The sequence below is a fragment of the Antennarius striatus genome, chromosome 22, assembly GCF_040054535.1.
Source record: "Antennarius striatus isolate MH-2024 chromosome 22, ASM4005453v1, whole genome shotgun sequence".
Lineage (NCBI taxonomy): Eukaryota > Metazoa > Chordata > Actinopteri > Lophiiformes > Antennariidae > Antennarius > Antennarius striatus.
In genome coordinates, this window is record NC_090797.1 from 16,479,518 (window position 1) to 16,498,389 (window position 18,872).

Consider the following 18,872-nt stretch of genomic DNA (forward strand, 5'->3'; position numbering starts at 1 on the left):
GGGGTGCCTGGTGTTCCTCAGGGTGTCTGGTGTTCCTCAGGGTGTCTGGTGTTCCTCAGGGTGTCTGGTGTTGTTCGGGGTGTCTTGTGTTCTTTGGGGTGCCTGGTGTTCCTCCGGGTGTCTGGTGTTCTTCGGGGTGTCTTGTGTTCTTTGGGGTGCCTGGTGCTCCTCAGGGTGTCTGGTGTTCCTCGGGGTGTCTGAAGCCTCGCTTTGGCTTCTGTTCCACTTCCTGTCCCACCTGGTGACTTATTTAGAGGTGTCATGGTGAACCTGGAGCTGATGGGCTCCTCTGCTGGTCTTCCTGCAGAGGGGGAGTCTGACCGTCCTCCTGTGTGGGGAGAACAGCTTGGTGGGGGCTCTGGAGCATTTCTTCCATCATGGCTTCAGGTCGGCCCGGCTCTTCCAGAAGACTGTGTTCCTGTGGGACTTCATGGGTGAGTGTGGGGCTACAGCAGCACCTCCTGCTGGGGGGGTTAGTTTACCTCCTGCTGGGGGGGTTAGAGGTGAAGCTCATCTTTTTGTTTCCTGTCGGCTTCTTTCCCGTTTCACTGATAAACTATGGGTTAATAATGTTAACGTGTCAGAATGAGGTACCAGTGTGTCCCACAGGGTGTACTACCTGCAGTACTCAGTCTGTACTACCTGCAGTACTCAGTCTGTACTTCCTGCAGTACTCAGTCTGTACTTCCTGCAGTACTCAGTCTGTACTTCCTGCAGTACTCAGTCTGTACTTCCTGCAGTACTCAGTCTGTACTTCCTGCAGTACTCAGTCTGTACTTCCTGCAGTACTCAGTCTGTACTGCAGTATCCTCAGGGCCGTTAGCAGTAATTCTGTGTATTTAATGTGAAGCTTTTGAGATGTGGAACCTGAGACCCCCTGAAGGTTCTAACGCGGCCCCCTCCCTCTGCAGAGAAGGCCGTGGCTTACATGAAGTCCTCAGACCAGGTGGGGGACCCGCAGGAGACCTCAGGGCCCCTGGGGGCCCCGTACCTGTCGCTCTGCCACTACGTCACCGCCATCAACTCCACCTCCAGGAACATCGGCAAGGACGGGAAGTTCCAGCTGCTGGTGTGTCTGGGGGCCAGGTGTGTGTCTGCAGAGCACTGCCCCCCCCTCACCGACACCCCCTGATAATGATCCTTTATGTGGGGGGGGTTTACTGCTCTCCTTTAAAACTAGAAGAAGAAACACGTTTCTTCTGGTAGGGGTGTCCGTCTGCTCCGTCCCCCCCAGCGGTGGAGGTCGACCCATCCCAACGGTGTGACTCTGTTTCCTCTGCAGGGACCGGCTGCTGCCCCGGTGGCCCCCCCTGCTGGTGGGGTGTCCGGTGACGCTGCAGATGTACGAGGACACCGCGCTGCTCAGGGACCGCGCCGCCGTCAGCACTCTGGGGGGGGTCCTGGAGACACTGCACGCCTACCCCCTCACGCTGGACGCCTCACTGGTCAGGGGCATCTGCCTGGAGCCCCTGGGGGGAAACCCCACGCTGCACCTCAGCCCCACCCCCAGCTCCAGGACGTCCTACCAATGAGAGGAGGAGATGAAGACTGAACAGTGTTACCAAAGAGAACCCCCCCCCTGTGAATCAGCCCTGATGGGGGGCAGAACTGTTGAGCCGACTGAGGCTCAGGGACCATTCTGATTGGATAACAACTAATACTCCATCCGCTCTGGGATCTTCATTTTAGTTTTTTACCAACACGTTTCCAGAAGGGATTCAAACCAACAACCTCTGGTCAGAACAGACGATTGATCCGTTACATCACCGCCACCAGTGATTGATCCGTTACATCACCACCACCAGTGATTGATCAGTTACATCACCACCACCAGTGATTGATCCGTTACATCACCGCCACCAGTGATTGATCCGTTACATCACCACCACCAGTGATTGATCAGTTACATCACCGCCACCAGTGATTGATCCGTTACATCACCGCCACCAGTGATTGATCAGTTACATCACCACCAGTGATTGATCCGTTACATCACCACCACCAGTGATTGATCTGTTACATCACCACCACCAGTGATTGATCCGTTACATCACCGCCACCAGTGATTGATCCGTTACATCACCGCCACCAGTGATTGATCCGTTACATCACCGACACCTTATTGGCTGAGATGATCTGATCACGAGAGGCGTCTGTAGACACACCTTCAGTCCTGAGCTGCTCACACAGGTTAATGTGTAGGATTTAGGGTGGGGGGGTCCATCCAGACCATGTGTTAATAATGTGGGGGGGTCCATCCATACATCCATCCATACATAAGCAATGATCGACCAACATACTACCGCTGAGTCTCACCTCCAGCCCTCTGGAAAGAACATGCATGACTGTCGTCCAGACGTGTGCAGACCCCAGTGATGGTGTTAACACTAGCCTTTCACGTGGAGCACTATCATGTTCACGTGTGACGGTGTGCTCATGCAGTTTGTGTAGTTTGTCCACCTTTGAAATGCAAACTGACTAGAAGTTCTAAACTGTTCCTGTGGTCTGAGTCCAGCTTTGGTTTAAATCTTAAACCTTGTCCCCTGGCTAAAGATCTTTAACACTCGGATGTGACGGGGGGGGAGGGGGGTATGTTCATCTGTCTGATTGTTCGTTTGGCAGATTTCATGGAATTTGAAGTCTAGAGAAATCTGGAAAATCACTTTTTAATTAAAATACACCAAAATGTCATCAGTGGCGTTAACCTGAAGTTAACCTGAAGTTAACCTGAAGTTAACCTGAAGTTAACCTGGAGTTAACCTGGAGTTAACCTGGAGTTAATCTGGAGTTAACCTGGAGTTAACCTGGAGTTAACCTGGAGTTAACATGAAGTGCGCGCGCATGTGTGTGTGTGTGTGTGTGTGTGTGTGTGTGTGTGTGTGTGTGTCCTGAAGTATGTTTGCTCTCCATTTTATTTTTCTATCTCTTCCAACCTGAAGTTTTCAGGTGACCCCCAGGTTTCTGATGTATCCTGTAATTCTTCAGGTCTAAAACACTCATTTTTACTGATATAACAGTTAGTGTGACGGCACCCTGGGTTTAAATCAATGATCAATAACAGTTAGTGTGACGGCACCCTGGGTTTAAATCAATGATCAATAACAGTTAGTGTGATGGTACCCTGGGTTTAAATCAATGATCAATAACAGTTAGTGTGACGGCACCCTGGGTTTAAATCAATGATCAATAACAGTTAGTGTGATGGTACCCTGGGTTTAAATCAATGATCAATAACAGTTAGCTAGTGTTCAAGAATAGCAAAACCATAAGATTCATTTTAAAGAACCAAGATGTTGTTTTTTATTTTCACCAGTGGAGCGTTTTAATGTCAGCGGTCCAGACGAGTTAATAACCCATTCCCTCGTCACTTTTCACTTAAATATATAATTCATTTTTATTTTTAAAAAAGAAAGCTGAGAAGTTCTACTGAATCTTTTTAATTCAATTTTTGATCAATGTCACTCTAAAAAAGAGTTGCATTTCGTCAAACCTGGGGCGTTTCATTTATTTCTCTGTTAAATGGACATTCATGGTGGTTTGGGTCGTTTCATTGAATTTAGTTTAAAGAACCCTCTGGAATATATTGCATGGATGGAGAATGGCTTCAGTGAGATACAAAAGGAGGTGTTTCAGACAAATACAAACTGCATGTATTAAGAACTGGAATCATGGATAAAAACCAGGTTTTGTTCAGATGTTTTCCGTATTAAAGGTTTTGCCATCATGACGTCTGATTTAATCCGTGTTCTTAGCTGTGGTGTACCGACACGTGTTTAGGGACACAGCTGTCCGTGTGGACGTCCTGGTTTAACAGGTGACTCTACGTTAAGTTTGATGAAGCTGTGGAATCACTGGAAACATTCACACATTCTTTGTATGTTCTACTCGTGTTTTAACCCCGTCTCCTGCTGCTACCCGTAATCCCACAGACGGGATTATCCACAGACTGAAACACGATTTAATGTCTGTCGCTGCGCCTCAGTCGGTTTCTGACAGAACACATCAGACTCTTCCACTGAGAACCCTCCTGAACTCGACACCAAACCACTGTGGATGTGATCATGTGACGTGATCATGTGACCTGATGGATCCTCTAAAACAGGAAGTAGAACTGACCTCCATCAGAGTGGTGAGCGTCCCGCTCACAGCGAGCCACCAGACGTGTCCGTTGTCATGTACACCCCTTACACTGAAACACTGTGTTCAACACGCAACATGTTTGCATGTGTGTAAACAGGTCACGTACATAAACGTGTGTAAACAGGTCATGTACATAAACGTGTGTAAACAGGTCATGTACATAAACGTGTGTAAACAGGTCATGTACATAAACGTGTGTGTAAACAGGTCATGTACATAAACGTGTGTGTAAACAGGTCATGTACATAAACGTGTGTGTAAACAGGTCATGTACATAAACGTGTGTGTAAACAGGTCATGTACATAAACGTGTGTGTAAACAGGTCATGTACATAAACGTGTGTGTAAACAGGTCATGTACATAAACGTGTGTAAACAGGTCATGTACATAAACGTGTGTAAACAGGTCACGTACATAAACGTGTGTAAACAGGTCACGTACATAAACGTGTGTAAACAGGTCACGTACATAAACGTGTGTAAACAGGTCACGTACATAAACGTGTGTGTAAAGAGGTCACGTACATAAACGTGTGTGTAAAGAGGTCACGTACATAAACGTGTGTGTAAAGAGGTCATGTAAATAAACGTGTGTGTAAACAGGTCATGTACATAAACGTGTGTGTAAACAGGTCACGTACATAAACGTGTGTAAACAGGTCACGTACATAAACGTGTGTGTAAAGAGGTCACGTACATAAACGTGTGTGTAAAGAGGTCACGTACATAAACGTGTGTGTAAAGAGGTCACGTACATAAACGTGTGTGTAAAGAGGTCATGTACATAAACGTGTGTGTAAAGAGGTCATGTAAATAAACGTGTGTGTAAACAGGTCATGTACATAAACGTGTGTAAACAGGTCATGTACATAAACGTGTGTGTAAACGGCTCATGTACACGAACGTGTGTGTAAACGGGTCACGTACACGAACGTGTGTGTAAACAGGTCACGTACATAAACGTGTGTGTAAACAGGTCACGTACATAAACGTGTGTAAACAGGTCATGTACATAAACGTGTGTGTAAACGGCTTATATACATGAACGTGTGTGTAAACGGGTCACGTACACGAACGTGTGTGTAAACGGGTCACGTACACGAACGTGTGTGTAAACGGGTCACGTACACGAACGTGTGTGTAAACAGGTCACGTACACGAACGTGTGTGTAAACAGGTCACGTACACGAACGTGTGTGTAAACAGGTCACGTACATAAACTGCAGAAAAACAATAAATTTGAGTGAAATGAGGTTTATGACATAAAACTTCTGTCCCTTTTTTCTGCTGGAGCCGGTCCCAGCTGGCAATGGGCGAAGGGCTGGGGATACCCCGGATGGGTCGCCAGCACATCACAGGCCACACATAGAGGACAACCAAACACACACACAATTTGGAGTGACCTAAACTGCGTGTTTGTGGCGGGGGGAGGAAGCCCACGCAGACACACAGAACATACAAACACAGAAAGGACTCGAACCCACAGCCTTGGTGCTGTGAAGCCACGACTGTCCCCACTGCACCACCATCCTGAAAATACAACATATACAGTAATAAGTATCAAATAAGTATATGAAGTAAACAGTATTGTGATTTTTCTAAGGTAAATTTGAAATTGAACTAAATGTTCTGAACCAGAACACAAACGGCTCCATGTTGTAACAGATCAGTGTTTCTCAAATAGTGGGGCGCCCCCCGTGACCTGGGGAACGTGCTTCTATTGCCGAACTGAAGTGTAATTACACATCCACTGCAGTAGGTGGCAGTGTTGCTCTCATTGTCAGGTGGGCGAGGGAGTCTTAGATGAAGGAACTCTTCACTGTGTCTAAACATGTTTAACACAGTAAACATGTTTACTGTGTTAAACATGTTTCTTCTTCTTCTTCTACATCTTCTTATACAGTGTTAAACATGTTTAGACACTGTAAACATGTTTAACACAGTAAACATGTTTAACACAGTAAACATGTTAAACATGCTGCAGGACATAATTTTGTTTTTTACTTCATGTTAAGAATACAATGTTATGCAGAGGTGTACTTATAACAATTTTATAGACAATTCATATTATTTATAGTCGCGACAGAGCGTGGAGGGGCATACATTGTTTTCTTCTTGATGGGGGGGCGTAACAGAAAATAATTGAGAAGAAATATAATATATGAAGATGGGATCAGGATTGACGTACAAGTAAATACCATGGGAGGACGACCAACTTACATACCACTGAGTTTTACAGGGGGTGTCTCCTTACTTCTGTCCATCTTCTTGCTGGGCACTTGTCTTTCTTGGGGGGGGGGGGCAGTTTATGGCCCGTGGGCTAGATCCGACCCTTTAAACGGTGCAATCCAGCCAGCCAAACCACTTAAAGTTGGATACACTGGTAAAGATAGGAGACCATCAGCACTGGTCCTACTGAAGCGTGTTCGTGAGAACATGAGACCATCGACACTGGTCCTACTGAAGCGTGTTCATGAGAACATGAGACCATCAGCACTGGTCCTACTGAAGCGTGTTCATGAGAACATGAGACCATCAGCACTGGTCCTACTGAAGCGTGCTCTTGAGAACATGAGACCATCAGCACTGGTCCTACTGAAGCGTGCTCTTGAGAACATGAGACCAGAGTGTGAACCGAGCTCATCCAACACAGGATACAGGATTCTCCACGTGTTTAGTCAATAGGTGCACGACTGATTGCATCTTGGTGGCATTTAGACGCAATCTACCCAGATAGCCTTTCACTCCGTCCCAGAACCGCCCCAGTTCCACTACCGGCTCCACACGGACGTGTTTCTGGAAAAGCATGAATACTTCCCTTAACCAGTCTGATTTATTACTATTAATAAAGACATTTGTGGTGGAAAGTTTTTAATTCAATAAAATAATACAATAAAATAATATAATAAAATAATATCATCTCATGGAACCAAAGATCTGGATTGTTGTGTCTGTCAAATTATTCAGCGCTCGTGAAGGTGGCCCCAGGAAGTCTCCAGGTCATGAAGATTACTGTTAGACCATATTTGGAAATGCTTGCATGACTGTCGGTATCCCCTGAAGAAGTTAGACACTGACAAAGTCAGCCGACATGACTCTGTCGTGGACGGCTCCTGCTACAGAGATGGGGAAGCACTCAGAGCAGGTTGTGCAGTTATTGAGTTCAAACATGGCAGAACTGAGATTGTTCAATGGAAGAGTGTGTGCAGCCGTGTTCCAGCCAGTTGGCAGAACTAAAGGCTTTGACGTGTGCATGTGAGTATGCAGAGGGTAAAAACGCTAACATCTACACGGATTCTGCCTATGCACATGGGATGTGTCATTTGTTTGGTGCAGCGTGGAAGGGAAGAGGTTTCAGAAAAACTGATGGCTCTCCCATCAGCACCGTAATCAGATCAGGAAATTATTAATGGCAATGATGAAACCAAGATCCTCAGCCTTAATAAAGTGTGCTGCACATCAGAAAAATGATTCATGGGTTGCCAAAGGAAATGCAGCAGCAGATGAAGCCTCTAGAAGTGCAGCTTCAGTGAACAATAAAGCTGTAATGGTAACTCATGCTGTGGACCTTGAGGAACAAATAACTTGTAAAGATTTGATATTGTTACAGGAAGAGGCTCCAGAAGCAGAATGCCATTCATGGCTTCAGAGAGGAGCTTCTAAGGATGCTGAAGGATTGTGGAGAAACCACGAGGGGCTATTTGTTGCTCCTAGTGGACTCCTACCTTTACTGATCAATGAGGCTCATGGGGTAGGCCATGAGTCTAGAGGCGATGATGAGAAAAATTTGAGAATGGAATTTTTGGGCTCCTAAACTACATCAACATGTTGATGGAGTGATTGGCCGATGTAAAACATGCTTAAAGAGTAACATTGGAAAAGGAGAAACACCTCCTGCTGGACATATTCCAGCACCTGAAGGACCTTTTCTACACCTGGTCATGGACTATGTTGATATGGTGAGACCAGTGCAAGGGAAGAGGTATATGTTGGTTGATTGATTGATTCAGCAGGTGGGTTGAAGAGACACCATCCAAACACAAAAATGAAGAAACTGTTGTAAAGTTTCTTTGCCATGAAATCGTTCCGAGGTTCAGGATTCCACTAAGAATAAGTTCAGACAATGGAAAGGAGTTTGTGGATAAACCCGTGAGATGCATGTTGCAGAAGTTAGGAATCAAGCAGTGATTTGGATGTGTGTACAATCCTCAGAGTCAAGGTATTGTGGAGAGAGTGAATGGGATTTTGAAAAACATGAAGCTTTAACCGGCAGGTCAATGCCTTCTCCAATTTACAAAACAGCTAAAGGACCTTCTCTTGATATTCGGACAAATGACATGAAGTCGTATGTCAGACAAATGACTAATATCCACAGGAGCATCTCTGCTCTGTTAACTCATTACAGGCAAAAGCTGACCGTGAGGAGACTCCCCCTTCAGTGACACCAGGAGACTTGGTGTACATAAAGGTGTTCAGACGGAAGTGGAACATCCCCCGACGGGAGGGTCCGTACGAGGTGGTGAGAGCCACTTCCACTGCAGTGCAGGTCAAAGGATCCCCTACGTGGTATCATTTAAAGCATTGCTTAAAGGCACCCATTGACATTCTCAGTGACAAAGATGAAGGCCAGGGGAAGGATTCCCTGGAAGGGGGGAATGCTCCTTCTTCTCCTCCTGGCTATGATGGGGATGATGATACAGCACAGTTTCCAGTTATTCAATTCCCCAAAGAGAAGTGAGACCAATAATGATGTTAATAATCCACAGAGCAGAACTAGAAGAGAGATAAGTAGTGGTCCTGGACGTCACTGAACTGTTCCACAGGCTGGAGTCACTCTAACAGACCTTTTCCAGCTCCTGCTGCTCCACTGACAGCCAAAGGTGCTGAAGGCCCACCAGGCCTGAGACAACTAACTACCACTTTCTCCCATCTCACAGAAAAACAGGCGGATGTCTCCAGAGAAATGGATGTGTGTGAAAGTGTGTGTGGCTGAAAGTAACAAAACAAAAATGGTCTGACCCTAGGTGGACAGGTCCCTTCCAAGTGACTGAGCCAACAGGAACTGCAGTCCGTTTGCTGGGAAAGGGGGACACGTGGTTCCACATCTCTTTGACCTGACCTGCCAGATCTCCAATGGGTCTGGCCGTTCCTCCACCGGCTGGTGAAGGACGAGCTCCAGACATCGGTCCGGACGAGATCGCTGAGAACTACTCAGACAAAGAAAGGTCCTCACTTGAGGAACCAACGCAGGCAACCGCTTGCTGATGACATCAATCGACAGAGGTTAATTCACTTTTTTGGGCAGAATAATCCCGTGAATCAACCTGGGACCAGGTAGTCCACCCTAAGGTCCTGAAGAAGCGGACATCACCCCAGCTCGACTCCACTCGACTCTTGACAACTCATCCCAGAGGAAAAGATGAGTGAGGCGTCCCTCTACAACGCCCACAGCGGCGGTGGGGACTCCTGCCAGAACTCACCCACCGGTGTGAGGGGAAGTCTGACTACAAAGGGGGGTGGATGTATAGATTCCAGTCGTCTCGATGTCAGTGAAGCAGAGAGATCCTCACACCATTAGGGGTTGAGCTCTGGGGGAATGTCCTTATTGCCATGCAGCCAAGTATGGGACGAGGACACTGTGAAGGACTGATAACTTTGTGTCACCAAGAAGTTTTCCAGTGATAATTCATAAACTCACTACTACATATTGTTCAGTTTTTCAGTAATCTTTGTTTTTTAGTAATCAGAATGTCATAATTCATATTAGAAGTGTGTTTACTTGATTGATCAGTAGTTTGAAATAAATAATTAAAATAATGAATTATTTTAGAATTTAGTGATGATGCATCTATAGATGAAAGGGTCATGTTCAAATGTTTTGGAGGCTACTAAGTTTGGATTGTCTTCTCTGCAGGCTAAGAAAGCGATCGCTCAGTGAGGGTCATGGAGGAATTTTTCCCCAAGAATGTAATCATCGGGGTTTTCGCCTCCATCTGCAGTGAAGAATAGTGAGATAGTAGCCATAGATCTGAGCCATCTTTGTTAAAAATTGGATTGTTGCATTTTATTAAATTTTCCAGTTTTGGTCCATGGCTTAAAAGCCATGGAAGGGGGGAATGTGGTGGAAAGTTTTTAATATAATAAAATAATATAATAATATAACAAAATAATATCGTTTAATTGAACCAGAGATCTGGAGTGTTGTGTGTCATATTATTCAGCTCTTGTGAAGGTGGCCCCAGGATGTCTCCAGGTCATGAAGACGCTGCATGAAAATAATTCCTGTTTGACCATATTTGGAAATGCTTGCATGACTGTGGGTCTCCTTGAAGAAGTTAGACACTGACAGAAGCAGCTAGCCAGATCATCTCAGACACTGTACCTGAAGTTAGAATGTATGTTTCTGCACAGGGTCATCGAGAGAATGTCTGCAGCAGATCCTCACAGGGGTCACGTGACTGATTATGTTATGTCATCAAATAGTTTTGTGAAACTGTCGACTTGATATTTCTGGTAACGTCTGGAGGTCATGACGTACCAACTGAGAGCCGTAAAGAACTGGTTGAAAGCAGATGGGCCCAGGTTAATACCTCCCCCTAGTCACACCTTTAGGGTATAAATGATGTGTGATCCTTTTCATATTTTGTACCTGGAACTCCGCTGCAGCTCTCGTCTGTAAAGGTTGTCCTGTACCCAGAATATTCTGTAATAACACTTCGACTGGTCATCGTGTCCAGAGCTCTCATCATGATTAGATAAATATTTGTTGAACTTGTCTGTCTGTCAATATCATCGATGATATTATTGGACTCATATTCAACCTACTGATGATATTACTGTTGAATTGGCAAATAAATACCTTGTATTTTACACTGTGTCCTGTCTTAAGAAAAACGAAACCCCCACCACACATTCAATACATTCAAGACTTGAAAATCCATAACACTATATCCTTTAAGCCACTCTGAGTCTCTGGCTAAATGTCATGTGTACCAGCATGATAGCTTAGCTACAGCTGACAATCATCAGTGAGACTCGTCAGAGAAGAGGTCAAAACATTCTGTAAATGGAAAAATGAAACACAACCATGAATCGTATCCAAAGCATTTGACTGCCACGTCTCTCTGGGCAATCAGTTACAAAAAAAAGTCATGAATGAATATAATCATTACAGGCTGACACGGAAACCAAACATGACAACATTGTTTTAACGTGGAACTGGTCGTACCAGGACGCCTCTGGAGTTCCCCGTCAGCTGTGAGGTTGAACCAGCCAATCACACGTCTGATTATGTCTTCAGTCCCAACACAGCCGAGTCTCTTTTACAGCTTCTGAAATCACACAAATGTTCACACAAAATTCCATGAACTCAGACAGCAGTAGTCATGTTTTAAAAAGATGTGTGTCACCATTGGCTTATCAAGTGACCTTTTGCTGCCAGACAGTCAGACGTTAGTCAGGCAGCACCGACTGACCCTCCGAGCTCCACCAGAGCAATCACACACCAGCGATGCCCCACTGGAGGCAAGGAGGGTAAAGTGACTTGCCCAAGGACACAACAACAAATGACTTGGTGGGAGCAGGAATTGAACCACCGATCTTGAATCATTGGACGACCCGCTCTACCACTGAGTCACTGGCCTCTACGGGTCACACCTGTCCCTGGCCAACCTGTCTCCCCAAGTATGTGACAGTAGCTTTACCAAATTCACATTTAGCTAAATTTATGGTGAGGGACGCTTTGACAAGATGCGCCAACACCTGCTCCAAGATCTGCATGTGCTCCTCCCACGTGGAGGCATTACAATGTGATTAACAGCACAGAGTTAATGAGATGCTGAAAGGTGGCGAGTGCGTTACACATACCGAAGGCCATGACTGTATTGTAGGAAATAGTCAGGGGTTACAAATGCGGAAATCAAAGATGGGCGTTTGGTTAGCGGCACCTGCCAGTAGCCTTTGAGCAAATCTAATTTGCCCATGAATTTTGCTGAACCTACGTTATCCACACAATCTTCCATTCTAGGTAGTGGATAGGAGTCAGGGACCGTCACGGCGTTGACTTTGTTAGTCAGTTATAAAATGGGCCGAACCGCCGGGATTAGTGTCCAGAAGACAGGGAGACCACCAGGGGCTGGAGCTGTGGCTGGGTAAACCATTTTCTAACAAATACTCAGCCTCCCTTATCATTTTTGCGTAGCGTTTACACGGTAAGGGTGTTGTTTGATCGGGGAGCATCACCAACATCAATGTCATGCAGTGTCACAGTAGAACTAGACAGAACATCACCAAATAGACAAGAGTACCGTTCTGTTAACGCCGTTATGTCAACCTGTTGCTCAGGTGACAGGTGGGATAAGTGATCCGCCAACACCACTAAAATTTACGAGTTTGACAAGCTCTGATGGGTGGAGGCGCGCACAGCCATATAATCGGACTGGCGGGTGGGGGACTCCGCCGCTATAAGCATGCAGCTACGGGGAATCACAGGTGGCTGGGCAGGCTTGGGCACTTTTGGGGTATTATCAGGAGACTCTCTGGAGTAATACAGTTTCAGCATATTTATGTGACATACACGGGTTTTGTGTTTTCTCTCGGGAGTACAAATGACATAGTCGGTCTCACTGAGACACTCATGGACTTCATACGGATCGGAGAACTTAGCCGAGAGCGCGGGGCCTGGGATTGGAAGTAACACCAAAACTTTGTCACCGGGGTGAAACTGTCGCGGAACAGCAGAACGGTCAAACTGACGCTTCATTTCAGTTTGAGAGGAGGATAAAGAGTCTTTTGCAAAAGAGTGGGCATGATGCAAACGCTCACGAAATTTACTAATGTAATCTAGTACATTACTCTGAGGAAACGGATGACAAAAATGTCTCCTGCAGTTAGGTCAACGGACCAAAAACGAGCTCAGTGGGGCTGAATCCGAGGGATTCCTGCACGGCCTCACGAGCTGCAAACACAACAAACGGGACCCCTTCATCCCAACTATGTGCAGTCTCCAGACAATATTTAACGTCTGGTGCCAGCGTTCTAACGCACCCTGAGATTCTGGACGGTACAGGCTAGAGACTACCTGCTGCACCTTTAGAGTGGTCAGCACCAGCTTGAACAGATTGGATTTAAAGTTGGTGTTCTGGTCCGTTTGAATACCGAATGTGTTAAAGAACCGTGTTAAGGCCTTAACTAAGGATCTAGCTGTGGGGGGGGGGGGTGGAGTGGCGGCGCACATAACGGTTAGTAAAAACTGATTTCCACTTTTTGTTCTAGGTAAGGGTCTTGGTAAGGGCAGAGGAGGAAGGTAGACATACTGTGTGTCCAGGAGACCATGTTGAAAGGTAGCAAGGCTAGAAGTTTAGGAGTAGGGTTCAAGTTGTTCTATCATGGTGTAGATGGGAAGAGAAATGGAGTAGGAGTTAGCTTGAAGGAGGAGTTTGTTAGGAATGTCCTGGAGGTAAAAAGAGTGTCGGATAGAGTGATGAGTCTGAAGCTAGAAATAGAAGGTGTGATGTTCAATGTTGTTAGTGGGTATGCTCCACAGGTAGGATGTGAGCTGGAGGAGAAGGAGAAATTCTGGTCGGACTTTGATGAAGTGATGCAGAGCATACCTAGAAGTGAGAGAGTTGTCATTGGAGCAGACTTCAATGGACATGTTGGTGCAGGAAACAGAGGTGATGAGGAGGTGATGGGCAGGTTTGGTATCCAGGAGAGGAACGCAGAAGGACAGATCGTAGTTGACTATGCAAAAAGGATGGAAATGGCTGTAGTGAATACTTTCTTCCAGAAGAGGCAGGAACATAGGGTGACCTATAAGAGTGGAGGTAGGAGCACACAGGTAGGCTACATCTGGTGTAGACAGTGTAACCTGAAGGAGATCAGTGACTGTAAAGTAGTGGTAGGTGAGAGTGTAGCCAAACAGCATAGGATGGTGGTGTGTAGGATGACTCTGGTGGTGAGGAAGATGAAGAGGACAAAGGCAGAGAAGAGGACAAAATGGTGGAGGCTGAAAAAGGAAGAGTGTTGCATGACTTTTAGGAAGGAGTTAAGACAGGCTCTGGGTGGTCAGGAGGTGCTTCCAGATGACTGGACAACTACAGCTAATGTGATCAGGGAGACAGGTAAGAGAGTACTTGGTGTGTCATCTGGAAGGAAAGTAGATAAGGAGACTTGGTGGTGGAATGAGGAGGTACAGGAGTGTAGCTAAGAAGAAGTGGGACACTGAGAGGACTGAGGAGAGTAGACAGGAGTACAGGGAGATGCAGCGTAAGGTGAAGGTAGAGTTAGCAAAGGCCAAACAAGAAGCTTATGATGACTTGTATGCTAGGTTGGACAGTAAGGAGGGAGAGACTGATCTATACCGGTTGGCAAGACAGAGACAGATGGGAAGGACGTGCAGCAGGTTAGGGTGATTAAGGATAGGGATGGAAGTCTATTGACAGGTGCCAGTAGTGTGATGGGAAGATGGAAAGAGTACTTTGAAGAGTTGATGAACGTGGAAAATGAGAGAGAACAAAGACTAGAAGAGGTGACTGTTGTGGACCAGGAAGTAGCAAAGATCAGTCAGGATGAAGTGAGGAGGGCACTGAAGAGGATGAAGAGTGGAAAGGCAGTCGGTCCTGATGATATACCTGTAGAGGTTTGGAAGTGTCTAGGAGAGGTGGCAGTAGAGTTTCTGACTGGGTTGTTCAACAGGATCTTAGATAGTGAGAAGATGCCTGAAGAATGGAGGAGAAGTGTGCTGGTGCCTATTTTTAAGAACAAGGGAGATGTGCAGAGTTGTGGCAACTACAGAGGAATAAACCTGATGAGCCATACAATGAAGTTAGAGAGGAACTGTGGTATTGTATGAGGAAGTCTGGAGTGGCAGAGAAGTATGTTAGAGCGGTGCAGGACATGTATGAGGACTGTAAGACAGTGGTGAGGTGTGCTGTAGGTGTGACAGAGGAGTTCAAGGTGGAGGTGGGACTGCATCAGGGCTCTGAGCCCCTTCTTGTTGCTATGGTGATGGACAGGCTGACAGACGAGGTTAGACAGGAATCTCCATGGACTATGATGTTTGCAGATGACATTGTGATCTGTAGTGAGAGCAGGGAACAGGTGGAGGAGAAGCCAGAGAGGTGGAGGTTTGTCCTGGAAAGGAGAGGAATGAAGGTTAGCCGCAGTAAGACAGAGTACATGTGTGTGAATGAGAGGGACCCAAGTGGAAGAGTGAGGTTACAGGGAGAAGAGATCAAGAAGGGGGAGGATTTGAAGTACTTAGGGTCAACAGTCCAGAGCAATGGAGAGTGTGGAAAAGAGGTGAAGAAGCGTGTCCAGGCAGGATGGAACGGGTGGAGGAAAGTGTCAGGTGTGATGTGTGATAGAAGAGTTTCAGCTAAAATGAAAGGAAAGGTGTACAAAACTGTGGTGAGACCAGCGATGTTGTTTGGTCTAGAGACAGTGTCCCTGAGGAAAAGACAGGAGACAGAGCTGGAGGTAGCAGAGATGAAGATGCTGAGGTTCTCTCTGGGAGTGACCAGGATGGATAGGATCAGGAATGAGTCCATCAGAGGGACAGCACATGTCAGAGGTTCTGGAGATAAAGTCAGAGAGGCCAGACTGAGATGGTTTGGACATGTCCAGAGGAGAGATAGTGAATATATTGGTAGAAGGATGCTGAGTTCTGAACTGCCAGGCAGGAGGCCTAGAGGAAGACCAAAGAGGAGGTTTATGGATGTAATGAAAGAGGACATGAAGGTAGTTGGTGTGAGAGAAGAGGATTCAAAGGACAGGGCTAGATGGAGGCAATTGATTCGCTGTGGCGACCCCTGAAGGGATTTTATAATTATTATAAGGTGGGTTATATTTGATTTATTGTGTAGTAATCTTTTTTTCCTCTTTTTTTCAAGAGAACTTAAATCAATCCTCTTTTGGATAATTTGTGTGTTAAACAGTTTATTTTGGGTTTATTGCTATTTGGTTATCTTGTGTGAGGGTTGCCTTGTTTTTTTTGTTTTTAATTGTGTTCTTTTCGTTGACAGGTGCTGTGGGCCCAGAGCGGCAGCGGTTCCCCTGGTGGTGGTTCCTTATTCACGTTTTTGGTTTGCTGTGTCACGGGTGCAGTGTAGTTTTTTGGATCTCTCCCCTTTTTGTTACCGCTGTCGTGGTAAGCCCCAGCCCTTTTTTTGGTAATCCCTCATACTCTTTATAATCATATTTGTAGTATTCTTTTCGTCTGTCCTCATTTTAAAATAAATGTTTAATAAAGTCTTTTTTTATAATTGGAAATCACACTCTGGTCCTGTGGAGTATTCTTGAACCGTGTGCCTTGGATCAATTCAAAACCTGCATATCCATAAGTCTTGTTCATATCCTGGGGTGAAAGCCCCCAGGTGGCGTTGTCGGCAACAGCTTCAAGCCGCTCGCCTTGCCACATCTGGCGTTGTCGGCAGGATCCACAAATTAAAAAGGACTGAGATGTGATTTCCATTTTTAAAAAGAAAAAAATGTTTGTAGTGTTTGTACTGAACCGTTGATTCAGGTTTTAAAATAGAACCAAAACAGCAATAACGCTGTTAATAATCTTTCATACCAAAAATCATTATCTTTTCCCTTCCTATCGGAGGTCTGGGTGTGGTAGTTTCGTTGTCGGTATGGAGGAGGAAGTTCAGCAGCTCAAGGAGCTTGTGCTGCAGCTTAAGGCAGACAATGAGCGGCTGCTCCGGGAGTGTGCTGCGTCTCGTTCGGCCCCTGGTGGGGCGGCGTCAGTGTCCTCTGGTGCAGCTGGTGGTGCTCCTCCTGTTGTGACGGAGCGGCTGGTGGTTATTCCCAGGGACCGCAGATGTCCCATGTTTAACGGTAGGTCAGGTATCGGGGTAGCTGAGTGGATTGAGGAGATACAGGCATGCATGCGAGCCCGCCACCTCTCTGTTGGTGATCAGGCCCTCTTTATCATCGACCATTTGGAGGGAGAAGCGCGTGAGGAGATTAGGTTTCGACCAGGTGTAGAGCGTGATGACCCAGCTCGCATTTTTTCCATCTTGCAAGAGCTGTACGGCCATTCCCTGTCCTATGCCACTCTGCAGCAGGAAGGTGAGTCTCTACAGGAGCTTTCGTTAGCCTTGTTAGCTTTAATGCAGAGGGTCAAGCAGTGCGCTCCTGATGGGATGCCAAACTCTGAAATTCTGCTGCGCGATCAGTTCGTAGAGCATGTCCTTGACAGTTCTCTGCGACGGGAACTAAAACAAATGGTTCGGCGCCAGCCCTCTGCTTCACTACTAGAGGTGCGTGGGGAGGCCATTAGATGGGAGAGGGAGGGCCTTCCTGGGGGTTCTCGTGGGCGCAGTTGCTCTCTTCCCTCCGCTCATGGGTTGCAGTTTAGCGTCCAGGGTCGTTCTGTCCCGGCCCCGGCGGTTGTCCCCCCGGGGCCTGGTTTAGCTGAACTGATAGACCTTTTAAAGAGTCAACAAGAGCAGCTTAACCAGCTTACCCGCACCGTAGCTTCCTTGCAGGCCCTGTTACGTACTCCTACGTGTGTATTTTGTGAGTACTGTGTGTAGGTGTGAATGTGCAGGTGGGTGTATGTGGGAAAGATGGGTGTGGTGTGTCTGTGTCCTGTGTTTTGTTTTCTCTAGGCCCAGAGCACCCAATCCAGCTCCAGTGCCTGCCTGGAGCTGTCCAACAAGGAGCTTTCATTTTACCTGCTGATCACTCCACCTGCAGCCAGTTACCACAACTACCTGAAATTGCATGTCCCGCCCCAAACACACCCGATATATAAGTTCTTTGTTTGTCATCTCGGAAAGCTACATCTTGAATCTGTCATCTCTAAGAGTAACATCTTTCTCATCTCATCTCTCAGGTTTCATCTATCTCATATCTCCTCTCAGCTCTCCTTCTGTCTATCTTGGTTTCATGTTTTGTGTGGTGAGTACTGCCATTTTAGTTTAGTTATCCTTTGTTAGTTATTTGTATGTTGTTAGTCCATGGCCTAGGGGTAGCTAGACAGAGGCCTCTATACATTACCACACTTAGTATTCCTCTGTCTAGAAACACTAGTTAGGAGGATGTTGTCTTTCTATTGTACTTTTGGTCAGTTTCTGACTGTCTCGGTAGTATAGGTAGGCAGGCTTATTATTTTCTTGTTTAGTTACCTGCATTGTTTAGTTTGTGTTTCTGTTCTAGATTATTTTTGTTAATTTTGACAACATCCATTGCCCTAGACCATGTGACATCATTTTTAAGTGGCAGTCTCACCGGTTTTGTGGTCCAGTCTTATGTTGAATTATATAAAAACATCCGTTACAACTGAAAAGTCTTTTGTGTTTGCTCCACTTTATTTCCACTTTCAGCTGCTCGAGTTCCTGTTTGCTTAACATCCGGGTTTTTGGTTTATGTTACTGCCATTTATTCAGATACCATAGTTATATTCGGCAGGGTTGTAACATTAAATGGGGGCTCGTCCGGGATCCTCTCGAGCAGTGGTGTGAGTAATTTGTACTTTGACGGCTAGCTTGCTAGAGCTTTGTGGGTGTGGTCACCTTTGCTAGGGTTTGTAGGGTACTGCGGTACGAGTGAGGTGCCTAGTCCTGCTTTGATTAAAGATGGCTTCTGGTGGTAAAAGTAAGTTTGATTTGGAGGCCTTTGTTAGTGACCCATCCATTGTATATTTGAATGACTGCCGCAAGGATGAATTATTTTGTATTGCGGAACACTATACAATTGCTGTTAGCAAGCGTACCCGAAAGCGT

The 18,872-nt window shown here is 46.1% G+C and overlaps 1 protein-coding gene across 6 annotated transcripts in view; it reads left to right on the plus strand.

The window, feature by feature from the left end:
• dennd5b (DENN/MADD domain containing 5B) overlaps nucleotides 1-5,393 on the plus strand; it is a 53,913-nt gene extending 48,520 nt beyond the window's left edge. For 4 of the 6 annotated variants that reach the window (XM_068307029.1, XM_068307030.1, XM_068307031.1 and 1 more), the window contains 3 exons: nucleotides 308-434; nucleotides 912-1,086; nucleotides 1,283-5,393. In XM_068307029.1, the coding sequence (XP_068163130.1) occupies nucleotides 308-434; nucleotides 912-1,086; nucleotides 1,283-1,532 (552 nt within the window). In that variant the 3' untranslated portion in view covers nucleotides 1,533-5,393. The remainder of the gene's footprint in view (nucleotides 1-307; nucleotides 435-911; nucleotides 1,087-1,282) is intronic. The other 2 variants (XR_011034165.1, XR_011034166.1) reach the window with 2 other exon arrangements.
• The last annotated feature ends 13,479 nt before the right edge of the window (nucleotides 5,394-18,872 follow it).